The sequence below is a fragment of the Caretta caretta genome, chromosome 1, assembly GCF_965140235.1.
Source record: "Caretta caretta isolate rCarCar2 chromosome 1, rCarCar1.hap1, whole genome shotgun sequence".
Classification (NCBI taxonomy): Eukaryota; Metazoa; Chordata; order Testudines; family Cheloniidae; genus Caretta; species Caretta caretta.
The window spans coordinates 323,257,637-323,272,675 of NC_134206.1; the positions used below are offsets into that span (position 1 = coordinate 323,257,637).

Here is a 15,039-nt window from a genome sequence, read left to right on the forward strand (position 1 = left end):
GCATCTCCCACATACCAGGTTAACCACTGAGTCTGAAGGTGGGCATCAGCTCCAGCTGCATTTTGCATGGGAGTTAACCTGCTAGATTCCCTCTGAGCAGGCCTACTCATAAATGAGGCAGCCAAATACCTGTCTTCCCCTGATTTGTGAATTGCTCTGGGGCTTAGGTGGGAGGTAGGTACCTGGATGTTAGGGGGAGGCTGCAGTGCCCAGAGGCAGAAACACAGGCACCCAGGGAACTTTTACTCTGGAAAAACATAGGGGCTAGGTGAGTTTAGGCACCTACAGGGTTCAGCAGAAGTTTTGTGAACCACAGTGGAGGCAAAACAGGGACTTAGGCACCCTGAGCAGCAACTTTGCTGTAGACCACAGGTCACAGTTTTACAAACTGCTCGGTAAGGCCTACATAATCTTGTCTGCACCCAAGTACTAGACACTTTCTTGTTTAGCCACTTCTATTGCTCTCTTCAAATGCAAATTGATTTAGAAGAGATAGTATTCAGATGTGAAACAGTTAATAAACTAATTCAGCCGTGAACACTGACCTATATACAGAGGCAAACTGGCACCCTCAGTTGTTCTAGTTAATCTTTACACAGTTTAAAAGGCAAGCAATGTTTGCGTAACACACCTGGTCCTGTCAGCAGATGTTAACCCTCTCCCAGCAGGATCCACTGGGTTCTGCTGTTTAAATAAGCCTCACCGGCTTGGGGGTCAGGGAAGACTGTTGGTTGCTCTGAAGTAGGAGCCCTAAGAGCATACAAGCCGGGGGAGAACTTAAGGGTTTATTACTTTGTTTATGAAGCCAGAAGGGGTAGAATCTCTAACTCTGGACAGTGAGTGGACTGTGTTTTACGAGAGATTGGGAAAGGCATCTGCTCACAGCACTGTGCGAGGCTCATTTACTGCATCTTTCTCCCAACAATTACTTCATTGGCTCTTCCCCTCACATGCAGAGTTGGACCCAATTTGGCACTAGGTGATACTATGCATGGGCATTTAAGGGTACAAGATAGGAGAGCTAGTTGAAGAGACCTAACAAATACTAGATTGCAATGGTGCAGAGAGCACATGGGCATAGTACACTGGGCATGATTTGATGCTATGAGGGACCTCAGAGGTATTGTGCTGCAATGGTGTAGAGGGTGCTTTTAAAGTGTGTATTAATGTTTTCATTTCAGTTTCAGAGTAACAGCCGTGTTAGTCTGTATTCACAAAAAGAAAATGAATACTTGTGGCACCTTAGAGACTAACCAATTTATTTGAGCATAAGCTTTCGTGAGCTACAGCTCACTTCATCAGATGCATCCGATGAAGTGAGCTGTAGCTCATGAAAGCTTATGCTCAAATAAATTGGTTAGTCTCTAAGGTGCCACAAGTACTCCTTTTCTTTCATTTCAGTTGAAATTTCCAACCAATGACTAAATTGACAACACTGAGTACAACTGGTTGACCGCTGTGGCGGTGTTGGGGAAATTAACGGGGTGTAGGGAAATCCCTGGGCCCCTGAGCAAGACCTACCACCATGAGAGTCTGAGGCGGCACTAGGCTGCAGAGGACATATGGGCATGGCCTGACGCTGTGAGAGCCCCGGGTGGCACTGGGCGGAAGGGGTCAGCGGGCTCACGGGAACGGCCTGATGCTGTGAGAGACCAGGGCGGCACTGGGCGGCAGGGGTCACATGGGCACAGCCTGATGCTGTGAGAGCCCCGGGCGGCGCTGGGAGGCAGGGGGCAGAGGGCACATGGGCACGGCCTGACGCTGTGAGAGACCAGGGAGGCACTGGGCGGCAGGGGTCACATGGGCACAGCCCGACGCTGTGAGAGCCCCGGGCGGCGATGGGAGGCAGGGGGCGGAGGGCACATGGGCAAGGCCCGATGCTGTCAGAGACCAGGACGGCGCTGGGTAGCAGGGGTCACACGGGCACAGCCCGACGCTGTGAGAGCCCCGGGCGGCGATGGGAGGCAGGGGGCGGAGGGCTCACGGGCAAGGCCCGACGCTGTGAGAGCCCCGGGCGGCGCTGGGCTGCAGGGGGCGGAGGGCACACGGGGACGGCCCGACGCTGTGAGAGCCCCGGGCGGCGCTGGGAGGCAGGGGGGGAGGGCACACGGGCAAGGCCCGACGCTGTGAGAGCCCCGGGCGGCGCTGGGCTGCAGGGGGTGGAGGGCTCACGGGCAAGGCCCGACGCTGTGAGAGCCCCGGGCGGCGCTGGGCTGCAGGGGGTGGAGGGCTCACGGGCAAGGCCCGACGCTGTGAGAGCCCCGGGCGGCGATGGGAGGCAGGGGGCGGAGGGCTCACGGGCAAGGCCCGACGCTGTGAGAGCCCCGGGCGGCGATGGGAGGCAGGGGGCGGAGGGCTCACGGGCAAGGCCCGACGCTGTGAGAGCCCCGGGCGGCGATGGGAGGCAGGGGGCGGAGGGCACACGGGGACGGCCCGACGCTGTGAGAGCCCCGGGCGGCGCTGGGCTGCAGAGGGCGGAGGGCACACGGGGACGGCCCGACGCTGTGAGAGCCCCGGGCGGCGCTGGGAGGCAGGGGGCGGAGGGCACACGGGCAAGGCCCGACGCTGTGAGAGCCCCGGGCGGCGCTGGGCTGCAGGGGGCGGAGGGCTCACGGGCAAGGCCCGACGCTGTGAGAGCCCCGGGCGGCGCTGGGCTGCAGGGGGCGGAGGGCTCACGGGGACGGCCCGACGCTGTGAGAGCTCCGGGCGGCGCTGGGCTGCAGGGGGCGGAGGGCACACGGGGACAGCCCGACGCTGTGAGAGCCCCGGGCGGCGCTGGGCTGCAGAGGGCGGAGGGCTCACGGGCAAGGCCCGACGCTGTGAGAGCTCCGGGCGGCGCTGGGCTGCAGGGGGCGGAGGGCACACGGGGACGGCCCGACGCTGTGAGAGCCCCGGGCGGCGATGGGAGGCAGGGGGCGGAGGGCTCACGGGCTCGGCCTGACGCTTGGCCACAACGGGGATCGCGAGTCGCGGCCCTTGGCCCCAGCGCCGCTTAGCAGCTTTGCACCCGGGCCCGTATCTTCGCCGCCGCCAGCAGAGAGACGGCGAGGCTCCACCCTCGGCGGTGATTTTCATACGTGCTGACGCTCTCGTCCCCCTACGCTAGGCAATAGCCGGATAGCGGTGAGGCCGGGCCCCGTTAGCTGCCGGCTGCCGCCATCCCGGTGCCCAGGAGCTGGGCGGCCCCTTAGGCCCGGGCTATGCGTCGCGGGGCAGGCGTGCTCCGGCCCTGAGCGCCCATGGAGCAGCCCGCGGGCGGCCGGCGGCCCCGGCTCGTCTCCTCGTTGGCCTTCGGGCAGCGCGCCTGGGAGGTCACGTTAGAATGGGAGCCGGGGCTGCTGTCCTGGCGGGATCCGCAGCCGCCCCGGGGCCGGGACGGCGGTGAGTGATGGGGCCTGGCGGGAGGAGGGGCTGGGGCAGACTGGAGGGGATGGGGGTTGTACAGGGCGGGCTTGGAGGGGTTCTGGGGGTAGGGTATAGTGCGGGGCAGACTGCAGGGGCTCTGGCAGGTGCGGGGGACTGAACGGCCATGGGGGGTGGTGTCATTGGGGGGGAGAATGGGGGGGGTGAGGGTATAGTGGGGGACCCTGGAGAGGCTCTGGCAGGTGCAGCGTTGTATAGTGTGGGGTTTTGAGGGGCTCTGGGAGTGGGGGTATAGTGGGGGACCCTGGAGAGGCTCTGGCAGGTGCAGCGTTGTATAGTGTGGGGTTTTGAGGGGCTCTGGGAGTGAGGGTATAGTGGGGGACCCTGGAGAGGCTCTGGCAGGTGCAGCGTTGTATAGTGTGGGGTTTTGAGGGGCTCTGGGAGTGGGGGTATAGTGGGGGACACTGGAGGGGCTCTGGCAGTAGTGCGGGTTTGGAGGGGCTTTGAGATGTGAGGGGTTGTATAGATGTGGGGGAGGTTGGAGTGGCTCTGGAGGTTGTCAGAGTGCACCTGTTCCTGTTCTTGTCTGCTTGTGCCCTTGGTACGTGTATCACTGAGATGTGTGTGGGAGGTAACACACATACTGTAAAGATAAGGCACCACCTTCCTATGTCCAACCAGCTCTTACGAAAAGGGACAGACCAGTTAATAGTGCAAGCTGTTGCGCACAGGTCTGCCTTCTCTTAAAGGGCATAAAGTTCCAAAGGTTCCTGCTCTTTCTTCTCTCGTTTTGGGTCCAGAATGGAGTTGAGAAATGTTCTTCTTGTCCCAGAGGGTTCTGATTCTTTGTGGTGGTGTTTAGCCTACTGTAGTATATTTGGTGTAGTATTTACTAGAGGCTTCTCGAGTGTTGCTGCAAAATAAATTTTAAAAATGTGTGCAATACAGATTAGTTTACACACCATCAGCAACTTTTTCTTAAAGCCATATATTTAGGGCAGGACTGTGGGGTCCAGCATTTAAAATAAATTAAACAGCTGGTGAGAATTAATAGTAGGAAAACAGCTTTGCAAACTTCTGCTCCTGGGTTCATTCACTAAGTTTCTTCATAAGTATGGGAAAGGCTGCATGCATAGACTTTGGACCACATTGACAAGCTCATAATGATTTGACAAGACACTAAGTGGTTTCTCCGCCCCCCCCAGCCCGAAGAGCTTGTCAGCAGATATAAAGCCAAGTGTGCATAGTCCTCTTTCTGCGCACTAAACATAGATTAGTAATAGCTAGAAAAAGTACTCATTTTGAGGATCTTGCAGGTGGCTTTTAGTCACTTGGAGAGCCATTGGAGTTAGGGGTTTTAGCTGGAATATGTTACAGCAATGAGCAGATCTAAAACAAGAATATTTATTAAAATATTCAAGCCACAATGTAATTTAGTACTTTTATCATGTAATGGATGTGCCATATGAGATTTCAGAAAAACTGCATCTATGAAATAGTGTGTTTGCAATTGAAATTGAAACTTGCAGTATGTTTGCAGAACTGACTGCTTAATAATTCCAGCATTTCTCAGCGTTCCTCTTAAGAGTAAAGGTTGTAGTTGAATGGTGTTAGGAGGCCTCTAAATTACTACCACAGGATAACTGAGGGTCAAGGCCTTGTTATGCCGGTGCTACTTTGAGTCTTGGGACTAAATCTTGCTCGTATATCAGTGCAGATAGCACTGTGCCTATACAAATATTCTTTGGCTTCATGGTAACGGGTAAGTGTGAGAAGGAGAAAATGAGGAAGGACAAGATAACAAGTGGAACTATCGTGTTTAGTATAATCAGCAGTCACAACACACCAACTGCTTAGCCAATGTATACTCCTTGACATGGAAAGAAATGGGTCTTAAATTAGTCAGTTAAAGTAATCCTAGGGCTTGTAACTGCAAGTAAATACACTTTTCAGACCATATGATTTGAGCATCCTTTGTATGAATGTTGACTCTTTCTGTCTACCACAAGAACACATGCCAGTCTAGCTGGAGTACAAAAACACAGGCTAATATGTTTACACTATTTTCTGAAAACATCAAAGCCTTAAGTATTGTTTTAGTAAATAGTTGTTTTTCTGTTTCATATTCAAATTAATTGCACCTGGATATAGTAGAATAACTGTTGCTTCAAAACAGTGATGAAAACATTCCTTTCCTTTTTGTTTGTTAGCTGATTTCGATATGGTCGAGGAAGCACTTTAATGTTAAGCCACTATAGCTTTGGGCACTTATTGCCTTCCAGATAAGTTTATCCTTTGAGCTGTTGCATGATCCCTCAGCTGAAAAGTGAAACTTCTTTTGCCAAGTCTTGTGAAGTCTCCTAGGTCATATGAGATATCACTGGGAGATAAGGGAAGTTATTAACATAGTTAGAAAATTGATAGTGTATCTATTTGTATGTAAAAAAGCTTAACTTCAAACTTGGGATAAGTATTCAACTCACTGGAAGAGAAATGTCTGACAAGTTTGAGGAAATTTGGTATTAGAAATAATGGAGTTTATCTTTTGGAAACTTCCTGAATATGAATGATATCAAATTTTCTATTAAATTTTAAATAGTGTGCATAGGTAAGGCTACAATTTAGTCATGGGTATTTTTAGTACAAGTCATGGGCAATAAACAAAAATTCACAGCCCGTGACCTTTACTGGGGCACCGTGGGAGCGCCGCTCCTCTGGGAGGTGGAGATCTTCCAGAGAACATCATCCTGGCCACTATGGATGTAGAAGCCCTCTCCACCAACATGCCACGCAAAGATGGATTACAAGCCATCAGAAACAGTATCCCTGATAATGTCATGGCAAACCTAGTGGCTGACCTTTGTGACTTTGTCCTCACCCACAACTATTTCACATTTGGGGACAGTGTATACCTTCAAGTCAGCAGCACTGCTATGGGTACCCGCATGGCCCCACAGTATGCCAACATTTTTATGTCTGACTTAGAACAACGCTTCCTTAGCTCTCGTCCCCTAATACCCCAACTCTACTTTGATGACATCTTCATCATCTGGACCCATGGACAAGAAGCCCTTGAGGAATTCCACCATGATTTCAACAATTTCCATTCCACCATCAACCTCAGCCTGGATCAGTCCACACAAGAGATCCACTTCCTGGACACAACGATGCTAATAAGCCATGGTCACATAAACGCCACCCTATACTCGCCTACATGCCTCCAGCTTCCATCCAGACCACACTGCACGATCCATTGTCTACAGCCAAGCTCTAAGATACAACCGCATTTGCTCCAACCCCTCAGACAGAGACAAACACCTACAAGATCTCTATCAAGCATTCTTACAACTACAATACCCACTTGCTGAGGTGAAGAAACAGATTGACAGAGCCAGAAGAGTACCCAGAAGTCACCTACTACAGGACAGGCCCAACAAAGAAAGTAACAGAACGCCACTAGCTGTCACCTTCAGCCCCCAACTAAAACCTCTCCAACGCATCATCAAGGATCTACAACCTATCCTGAAGGACAACCCCTCACTCTCTCAGATCTTGGGAGACAGGCCAGTCCTTGCTTACAGACAGCCCCCCAACCTGAAGCAAATACTCACCAGCAACCACATGCCACACAACAAAAACATGAACCCAGGAACCCATCCTTGTAACAAAGCCCGTTGCCAACTGTGTCCACATATCTATTCAGGGGACACCATCATAGGACCTAATCACATCAGCCACACTATCAGAGACTCATTCACCTGCACATCTACTAATGTGATATATGCCATCATGTGCCAACAATGCCCCTCTGCCATGTACATTGGTCCAACTGGTCAGTCTCTACCTAAAAGAAGAAATGGACATAAATCAGACGTCAAGAATTATAACATTCAAAAACCAGTTAGGAATCACTTCGACCTCCCTGGACACTCAATTTCAGACCTAAAAGTCGCAATTATTCAACAAAAACTCTTCAAAAACAGACTCCAACGAGAAACAGGAAAACTGGAATGAATCTGCAAACTGGACACCATTAAATTAGTCTTGAATAAAGACTGGGAGTGGATGAGTCATTACACTAACTAAAAACTATTTCCCCATGCTAATTTTCCCCCTACTGTTACTCACACCTTCTTGTCAACTGTTTGAAATGGGCCATCCTGATTATCACTACAAAAGATTTTTTTCTCCTGATGATAATAGCCCTCCTTAATCGATTGGTCTTGTTAAGAGTTGGTATGGCAACCCCCATTTTTTCATGTTCTCTCTCTCTCTGTATATCTATCTATCTATCTTCGTATGTATTTTTTACTGCATGCATCTGGTGAAGTGGGCTTTAGCCCATGAAAGCTTATGCTCAAATAAATTTGTTAGTCTCTAAGGAGCCACAAGTACTCCTCGTTCTTTCAAATTATACACTGTATGTCAACCACAGCTACTGAGAACTGCGGGTTGCCATGGTTGTGGACTGTCAATGTAAATATTGTCTCGCGGCCCGCCAGCAGATTACACTGATGGGCCGCATTAGGCCTGTGGGCTTCATGTTGCCCACTCCTGCTGTACATACATTTCCCACTATTTTGTGCACTCATAGTATTGGCTAACTTTACATTTACTCTTACTTAACTATGTTTACTCTTAACTCTTGTGTTAATATAAATATTTTGATTTGAATTTTAATAAGTTTTTGTGTAGATGCAATGACAGATTATGGAATACAAACTAATCCTCTGCAAAAATGGTATGCCTCAGTACAAACCAGGCTGCACTCAATGTAAACTTTACCCTTGAAATAGGTTTAAATAGTGAGTAATATTTTTCGGGTATCAGCTGTGTATCTAAGATACGTGTTTTGTTTTGTAAATGTCCCTTTAAATGTCCTAATTAAGAACTATCTGCATAATCAGTCTGTTGCACACTAAGAATTTTATTGTTACCAGTTCCATGTTTGCTCATGTAAACGTCTGACATGTCAACATTTAACAAATTTCTAATGTAAACTTGGCTTTAATTGCAGGACTGAGGATTTATTGTAAATTCTTAGGAAAAGAATCAATTTCAAAGAAGGTGTCCGGCAAAGTGTATCAGACTTAATCAGTACCGGATTTACCATGGCACCAGGTCCACGGTCCAAAGGGGTCCCAACCTGGCCTGCTCTTCTTCACCCCACCCCCTCCCCTGATCTCTTCTGTGGGGGCAGAAGCAAGGAAGGCTCCGCCATCAGTCAAGCTCCTCCCCCGCCTCTTCCCCGAGTGTGCTGCGTTCTGCCCCTCCCCCTTCCACTTCCATGCATTTTCTCCCACTCCCATACAGCCTGTGGCCTGTGCTCCCCACTGCCATGCTGGAGCCTCTACATTTATTTATTGACAAATAAGTTTGCAGAATTTTTATTTTTTGGCACAGAATTCCCTCAGGAGTAAGTTTGGGAAGTCTTTATAATGAACTACCATCTAATTTGAGCATTGGGCTCTCCATCTCTAGGCTGAGTCACATGGGCAGGAACATGCGCATATGCACCTATTCTGAGGATAATTAGGCCATCAATCTCCAGGGCTGTCAGACTATTAAAATGGAATTTTGCAATTCTTAATTTTTAAAATGGGATGATCAATGAAGGTGTCTTTGGTTGGTTGGTTTTCATTTTATTGTTGTCTGGCTTTTTGTTTTTGTTGAAGCTTAACATAAAATGTAGGTTTCAGAGTAAAAACACACACACACCCCAGCCTGGCTGCTGCCAGCTGCAGAGCCAGTGAAGTGCATCCTCGAGGCTTGTGGTGCAGTGTGCTTCAGCACCCCCCAGGATCTCTTATCCCTACCCTTGCTGCACCCCTGGAGGCAGAAATAAGGAATCCTCGGGAGGCAGTGGGGAAGTTTTAGGGCTGGCTCCCACTCACTGCCCTCACAGTGCATGCTGCCTGGGTGAATCTGCACATGCAGCCCTGGGAGCAGTGGGCGGGCATAGTGGGGACCAAGGGACAGAGAGTGGAGCAGGGACTAAAGGGCTGCCCTGCAGGGCGGGGGAGGGGCAGAGCTCCAGGCTCAGCTCTGCAACCTCCCAACATCCTGGCAGCTGCCTCCTGCCTGTCAACTTTGCTCCCTGCTCCAGGCAAGCTCCATGCAGCAGTGAGGAGCAGCAGGAGTAGGAAGGGGGAGTGCACTCAGCCAGGCAATAACGGTACGTCTGGCCTCTGTGCTTGCTACCAGTAGCGTTGCTCTTCTTCCACCAGGAATTCTGGGATATATGCAGAAGACTGCCAGTGCTGCATGCACACAGGAAAGCAGTAGGGCTTGGACCTTTGGTCCTAGCTTAACACAGGCTTGGACTCTCCAGCCCTGCAGGATCTTGGACCCTAGGTCCGATCCCTAGGTTAGTACAATTGGTGTGTGGCTAAAAGGGGAGGTAGGCTTGAGCCTGGGCTCATTTTGCTGTGTAGATATACCCTTAGTAGTTAGCTGATGCATAGGCTAGAGTGGGGCTGCTTTTGAACTGGCGGCTTCTGTGCGGATGATATACTTCCTTCAGACCAGCACTTTTCAGACAGGGGTCTGAGGCCTCCGGGGGGCCACCAAGCATGGCCAGCATTAGATTCACTGGGGCCCAGAGCAGAAAGCTGAAGCCCCACCACCCCGTGCTGAAGCCTGAGCAACTTAGCTTCGCAGCGCCCCCTGTGGAGTGGGGCCCCAAATTTCCCTGCTTGCTACCCCCTAATGCCACCCTGGTTTTTATATGCAGAAAAACACTTGTGGCACAGCTTGTGCCGAGGAGTTTGTATTGCATGTTGGAGGGGCCTCAGAAAGAAAAAGGTTGGGAACCCCTGCTCCAGACCATGAAAGAACCACAGAACCTACTGGACGTGCTCCCAGCACGCTAGTTTCGTTCGGAACCAATGGCTGCTTATATGCTTGTATCTGCTGTTGACTATTTTCTGCTGGGATGGGACGTGGACTGGGCAAGATGGTTGCTGCAAAGCAGATGGTATCCCCCATAATCCTTTGCAAATAGAATGTTGTGTCTGGTCATTCTACATGCAAAAAATTGAGGTTGGCTAAGAGCTGTGAAAAAGCACAATGAACTTGACTTTTCTTGGTATGTGTGCCGAAGCATTAGGTAGGTTGGAGAATCATGGCAGTCCCTGTTATCAAATTTGGCTGCAGTCCTGCAAAAGTCTATTTAAGACACACTGGTAAATAAAGAGTAAAAACAAGGAAATATGCAAGTGCATTTCTGGAGGCACAGCTACACTTTATGAAGAAAATAATTCCGTATCTGAAGTGCATCCTCCTTTTAACTGCTTGATGTGTGATTTGTGGAATGTGCGGTTAGCTACTAAGGCAATATTTACAGGAGCTTCACAGGTGTCTCCTGTTGCCTTTTAGGTTCTCTGTGCTCTGGAGGCCTCAGTACAGTCTTTATAAGGACTTGGGAATATGAAAGAAATGTGTGCTGCTAAAATATAAATGAACACTTTTATGAGGAGGATTGGCAAGCAACCCAAAAGTACCTGAGTGAAGAGGCAGTAATTTGGTAAAGATTGATTGCCTTTTAAAAGTTGATCCTTCATGATCAGGGCATTACTGTGCAGTATATCTAACTATAAATTTACCTGTGCACAGCTTATAAAATTATGTATTTTTATGAGTGGTTTGCAGTTATCACGTGATCATTAAATTAAAACAATCATTGTCTCAAACTTAGCAAAGGTAGCACTTTCTTGAGGGCTGTTGACCTTCCAACTATTATCTGACCTTTTGGACTTGGGCTTATCTTTTGTGAAAGTTATTTGGTACTTCTATAAAACAGGAAAACACTGGTGGGCAGGAAACAGGAAAGGACTGCTCATAAAGAGTGTTCAAATGCCCACTTGTCTCCTTCCTACCCAAATACAGAAACTGCTAAAGAGAATTCGCTCAAACTTCCCAAAAGGGAACAGTTCGCAAGGGAGGAGAGGAGAATTCATGCTACATGCAGAGATTAAAAATAAAGCTTAATCTGAAAAACTAACAATTTAAATTAGGAGGATTTGTGGAAAGTCTTGAGGCTTGTATGCTCACTCTGTGAAAAATTCCTTTTGTCAGGAAAAATGTTTTGACCTTCAGTTATATGGGGTATTTATCAAGACCTCTAATGAACTGTTAGATATAAAGCTCATCTATATTCATACCGTCGTATGTAGGATTTAAATCATAGGCATTACAAATGAAAAAGCCTATTAGTTTCTCCTACCCCTGCCAGTGCAGGGTTATTAACTAGAATATATTTTCAAGAGTTTTCTTCAGTTTAGTTTAAATAAGCAACACAATGAGGCTTCCACTTTCTTTGGGAGACTACTATGGTCTAATAGAGTTCAGTGTTTAGGAAAAAAAATTCCCTCAAGTTTACCTTAAATATCTCTTTGCTCCTCCGTTACTTCATTACACTACTTCTTCCTTGGTATATTAATGCTCTTCAAATATATAAGGTTTCTTGCCCCACAACCACACCTCAAAATCACATACATAGTCCTTAGTCATTAATTACATTTGGTTATTGAGTAGCCAAGCTTCACATTTAATATTTTATCAGTTCATCCAGGTCTTCAATCATTGTATTTTGAAAAAAAATCGCTACAACTTGTTGATCTCTTCCTGGTTTAAATGTCTGGAATCAATTCATCATTTAGGTGTGGCTTTGCCAGTCAATTGTAGAGATGCTATAATTTCCCTGATATGTAATATGTTTTTTCCTACCCCCCCCCAGACTTTCTTCTTAAACCCTGGATTTGTGCTGGAAATGGCCCACCTTGATTATCATACACATTGTAAGGAGGGTGATTGCTTTAGATAATCCCTGGGGGGGGGAGGGGGAATAGCTCAGTGGTTTGAGCATTGGCCTGCTAAACCCAGGATTGTGAGTTCAATCCTTGAGGGGGCCATTTAGGGATCTGGGGCAAAAATTGGACACTGGTCCTGCTTTGAGCAGGGGGTTGGACTAGATGACCTCCTGAGGTCCCTTCCAGCCCTGAGATTCTATGATAAGCTATTACAAGCAGGAGAGTGGGGTGGGGGGAGAGAAAACCTTTTGTAGTGGTAAATACCCATTTTTTCATGGCTTGTGTGTATAAAAAGATCTTCTGTACTTTCCACAGTATGCAGCCGATGAAGTGAGCTGTAGTTCACGAAAGCTTATGCTCAAATAAATTGGTTAGTTTCTAAGGTGCCACAAGTACTCCTTTTCTTTTTGCTGAAACCTGATATCTAATATGAAACATTTGAGTTTGGCTTACCAATACAAATGTGTAGAGCTTTTTGACTGCACTTTCATAATAGAGAGCATCGTGTAGCAAACATGGTATCAGACCAAGCGTCTGGGTTCTATTTCTGGCCGTGCCAATGACCTCTGCTATGTGACCTTGGGCACATTTCTTCACCTTTCCTTCCCGCTCCTTGTTTCTAACTGTGTTTTAGGCCCAGTCTACACTGCAGGGAATGGGGGGGGGATCGATCTAAGATACGCAACTTCAGCTACGAGAATAGCGTAGGTGAAGTCGCTGTATCTTAGATCGACTTAGAATCACTTACTTTGCATCCTCGCGGCCCGGGATCGACGGCCACCTCTCCACTGTCGACTCCGCTTCCACCTTTCGCCGTGGTGGAGTTCCGGAGCCGACGACAGAGCAATCGGGGATCAATTTATCGCGTCTACACTAGATGTGATAAATCAATCCCCGATAGATCGATCACTACCCGCCGATCTGGTGGGTACTGTAGACATGGCCTTAGATTGTAAACTCTGATATCTCACCTTTTATGGTGCCATATTTGGTGGGAGCCTCTAAGATACAAAGTAATACAGATATTCAATTTGCTGTCTGGTCTGATTTCACTTCCATTGTGACACTTTCAAAGTGTATGGGACAGCAGGTCTTTAGACAAAGATTAGGTCAGCCAATAAAATTCAAATGAATTGCTAATGTTCCTATGGGGTAAGTGAAAATTATGGGGAAATGTGGCAGCAGCCCCTGTATTGTAGGTTGCCCATCACTTATATAATTGAATAATCTAAAATAAAACTTGTAGGAAGTGTGCAATGAGAAGTTCTACAAGCTGATGTTTCTGTCAATCGGAGAAATTGTCATACTAAGTACTCAGTGCAATATGCATATATATTCATAGAATCCTAGAAGATTAGGGTTGGAAGAGAGCTCAGGAGGTCATCTAATCCAACCACTTGCTCAAAGCAGGATTAACCCCAACTAAATCATCCCTGCCAGGCCTTCGTCAAGCCAGGCCTTCAAAACCTCTAAGGATGGAGATTCCATCATCTCCCTAGGTAACGCATTCCAGTGCTTCACCATCCTCCTAGTGAAATAGTTTTTCCTAATACCCAACCTACACCTCCCTCATTGCAGCTTGAGATCATTGCTCCTTGTTCTGTCATCTGTCACCACTGAGAACAGCCTAGTGCCATCCTGTTTTGAACCCCCGTTTTGGTAGTTGAAGGCCCCTCACTCTTCTGCAGACTAAATAACCCCAGGTCAGCCTCTCCTCATAAATCATGTGCCCCAGCCCCCTAATCATTTTTGTTGCCATCTGCTGGAGTCTCTCCAATTTGTCCACATCCTTTCTGTAGTGGGGGCCCCAAAACTGGACACAGTACTCCAGATGTGGCCTCACTAGTGCTGAATAGAGGGGAATAATAAAAAATTCCTCCATCTGCTGGCAGTGCTCCTACTAATGCAGCCCAATATGCCGTTAGCCTTCTTAGCAACAAGGGCACACTGTTGATCCATATTCAGCTTCTCACCCACTGCAATCCCTAGGTCCTTTTCTGCAGAACAACTGCTTAGCCAGTCGGTCCCCAGCCTGTAGCAGTACGTGGGATTCTTCCGTCCTAAGTGCAGGACTCTTCACTTGTCCTTGTTGAACCTCATCAGATTTCTTTTGGTCCAGTCCTCTAATTTGTCTAGGTCACTCTGGACCCTATCCCTATCCTCCAGCATATCTTTACCTCTCCCTCCAGTTGAGTGTCATCTGCAAACTTGCTGAGGGTGTTATCCATCACATCATCCTGGTCATTAATGAAGATGGTGAACAAAACAGGCCCCAGGACAGACCCCTGGGGCACTCCACTTGATACCGGCTGCCAACTAGACATCGAGCCGTTGATCGCTACCTAGTGAGTCCAACAATGTAGCAAGCTTTCTGTCCACCTTACAGTGGGAGAGCATATCAAAAGCTTCACTACAGTGAAGGTATATCACATCCACCGCCTTCCCCACATCAACCGAGCCAGTTATCTCATGATAAAAGCAATGAGGTTGGTCAGGATGACTTGCCCTGGGTGAATCCTTTCTCTCCTCCAAGTGCTTCAAAATGGATTGCTTTGAGGACTTGCACTGTGATTTTTCTGGGGACTGAAGTGAATATTCTTTCCTATTACTTTTGTATTTTTCTTAATGTGAGTACATGTGAAGTATAAAGAAATATTTTCAGAGTACAGTACTCAGTTTGAATGAAAACAGTTCCACTCTTGCTGTCGCACATTTATAGCCCTGGTAGAGCTCCTAGGTTGATATTCACCGGTCTGTTGTGTTTGGGTCCCACTTCACTGGGATTTGGGTGCTTTAAGCTGGTGAATCTGAACAGAGTCCAGGCATTGCCCCTGGCTGGGGTCTCTAGGCACACTTTTATGGTACA

The 15,039-nt window shown here is 48.2% G+C and overlaps 1 protein-coding gene across 3 annotated transcripts in view; it reads left to right on the plus strand.

Annotated features, from left to right (window-relative positions):
• The first annotated feature begins 2,863 nt into the window (after positions 1 to 2,863).
• The window catches only part of CERK (ceramide kinase), a 65,643-nt gene continuing 53,467 nt past the window's right edge, over positions 2,864 to 15,039 (plus strand). The window contains exon 1 of one of the 3 annotated variants that reach the window (XM_075124484.1): positions 2,864 to 2,882. Coding sequence is in view for 2 of the 3 variants with exons in the window: in XM_048836257.2 (XP_048692214.1) it covers positions 3,240 to 3,381 (142 nt within the window). In the remaining variant the exon portion in view is untranslated. Of the gene's footprint in view, positions 2,883 to 2,921; positions 3,382 to 15,039 lie in introns of those variants that run through there. The other 2 variants (XM_048836257.2, XM_048836256.2) reach the window with 2 other exon arrangements.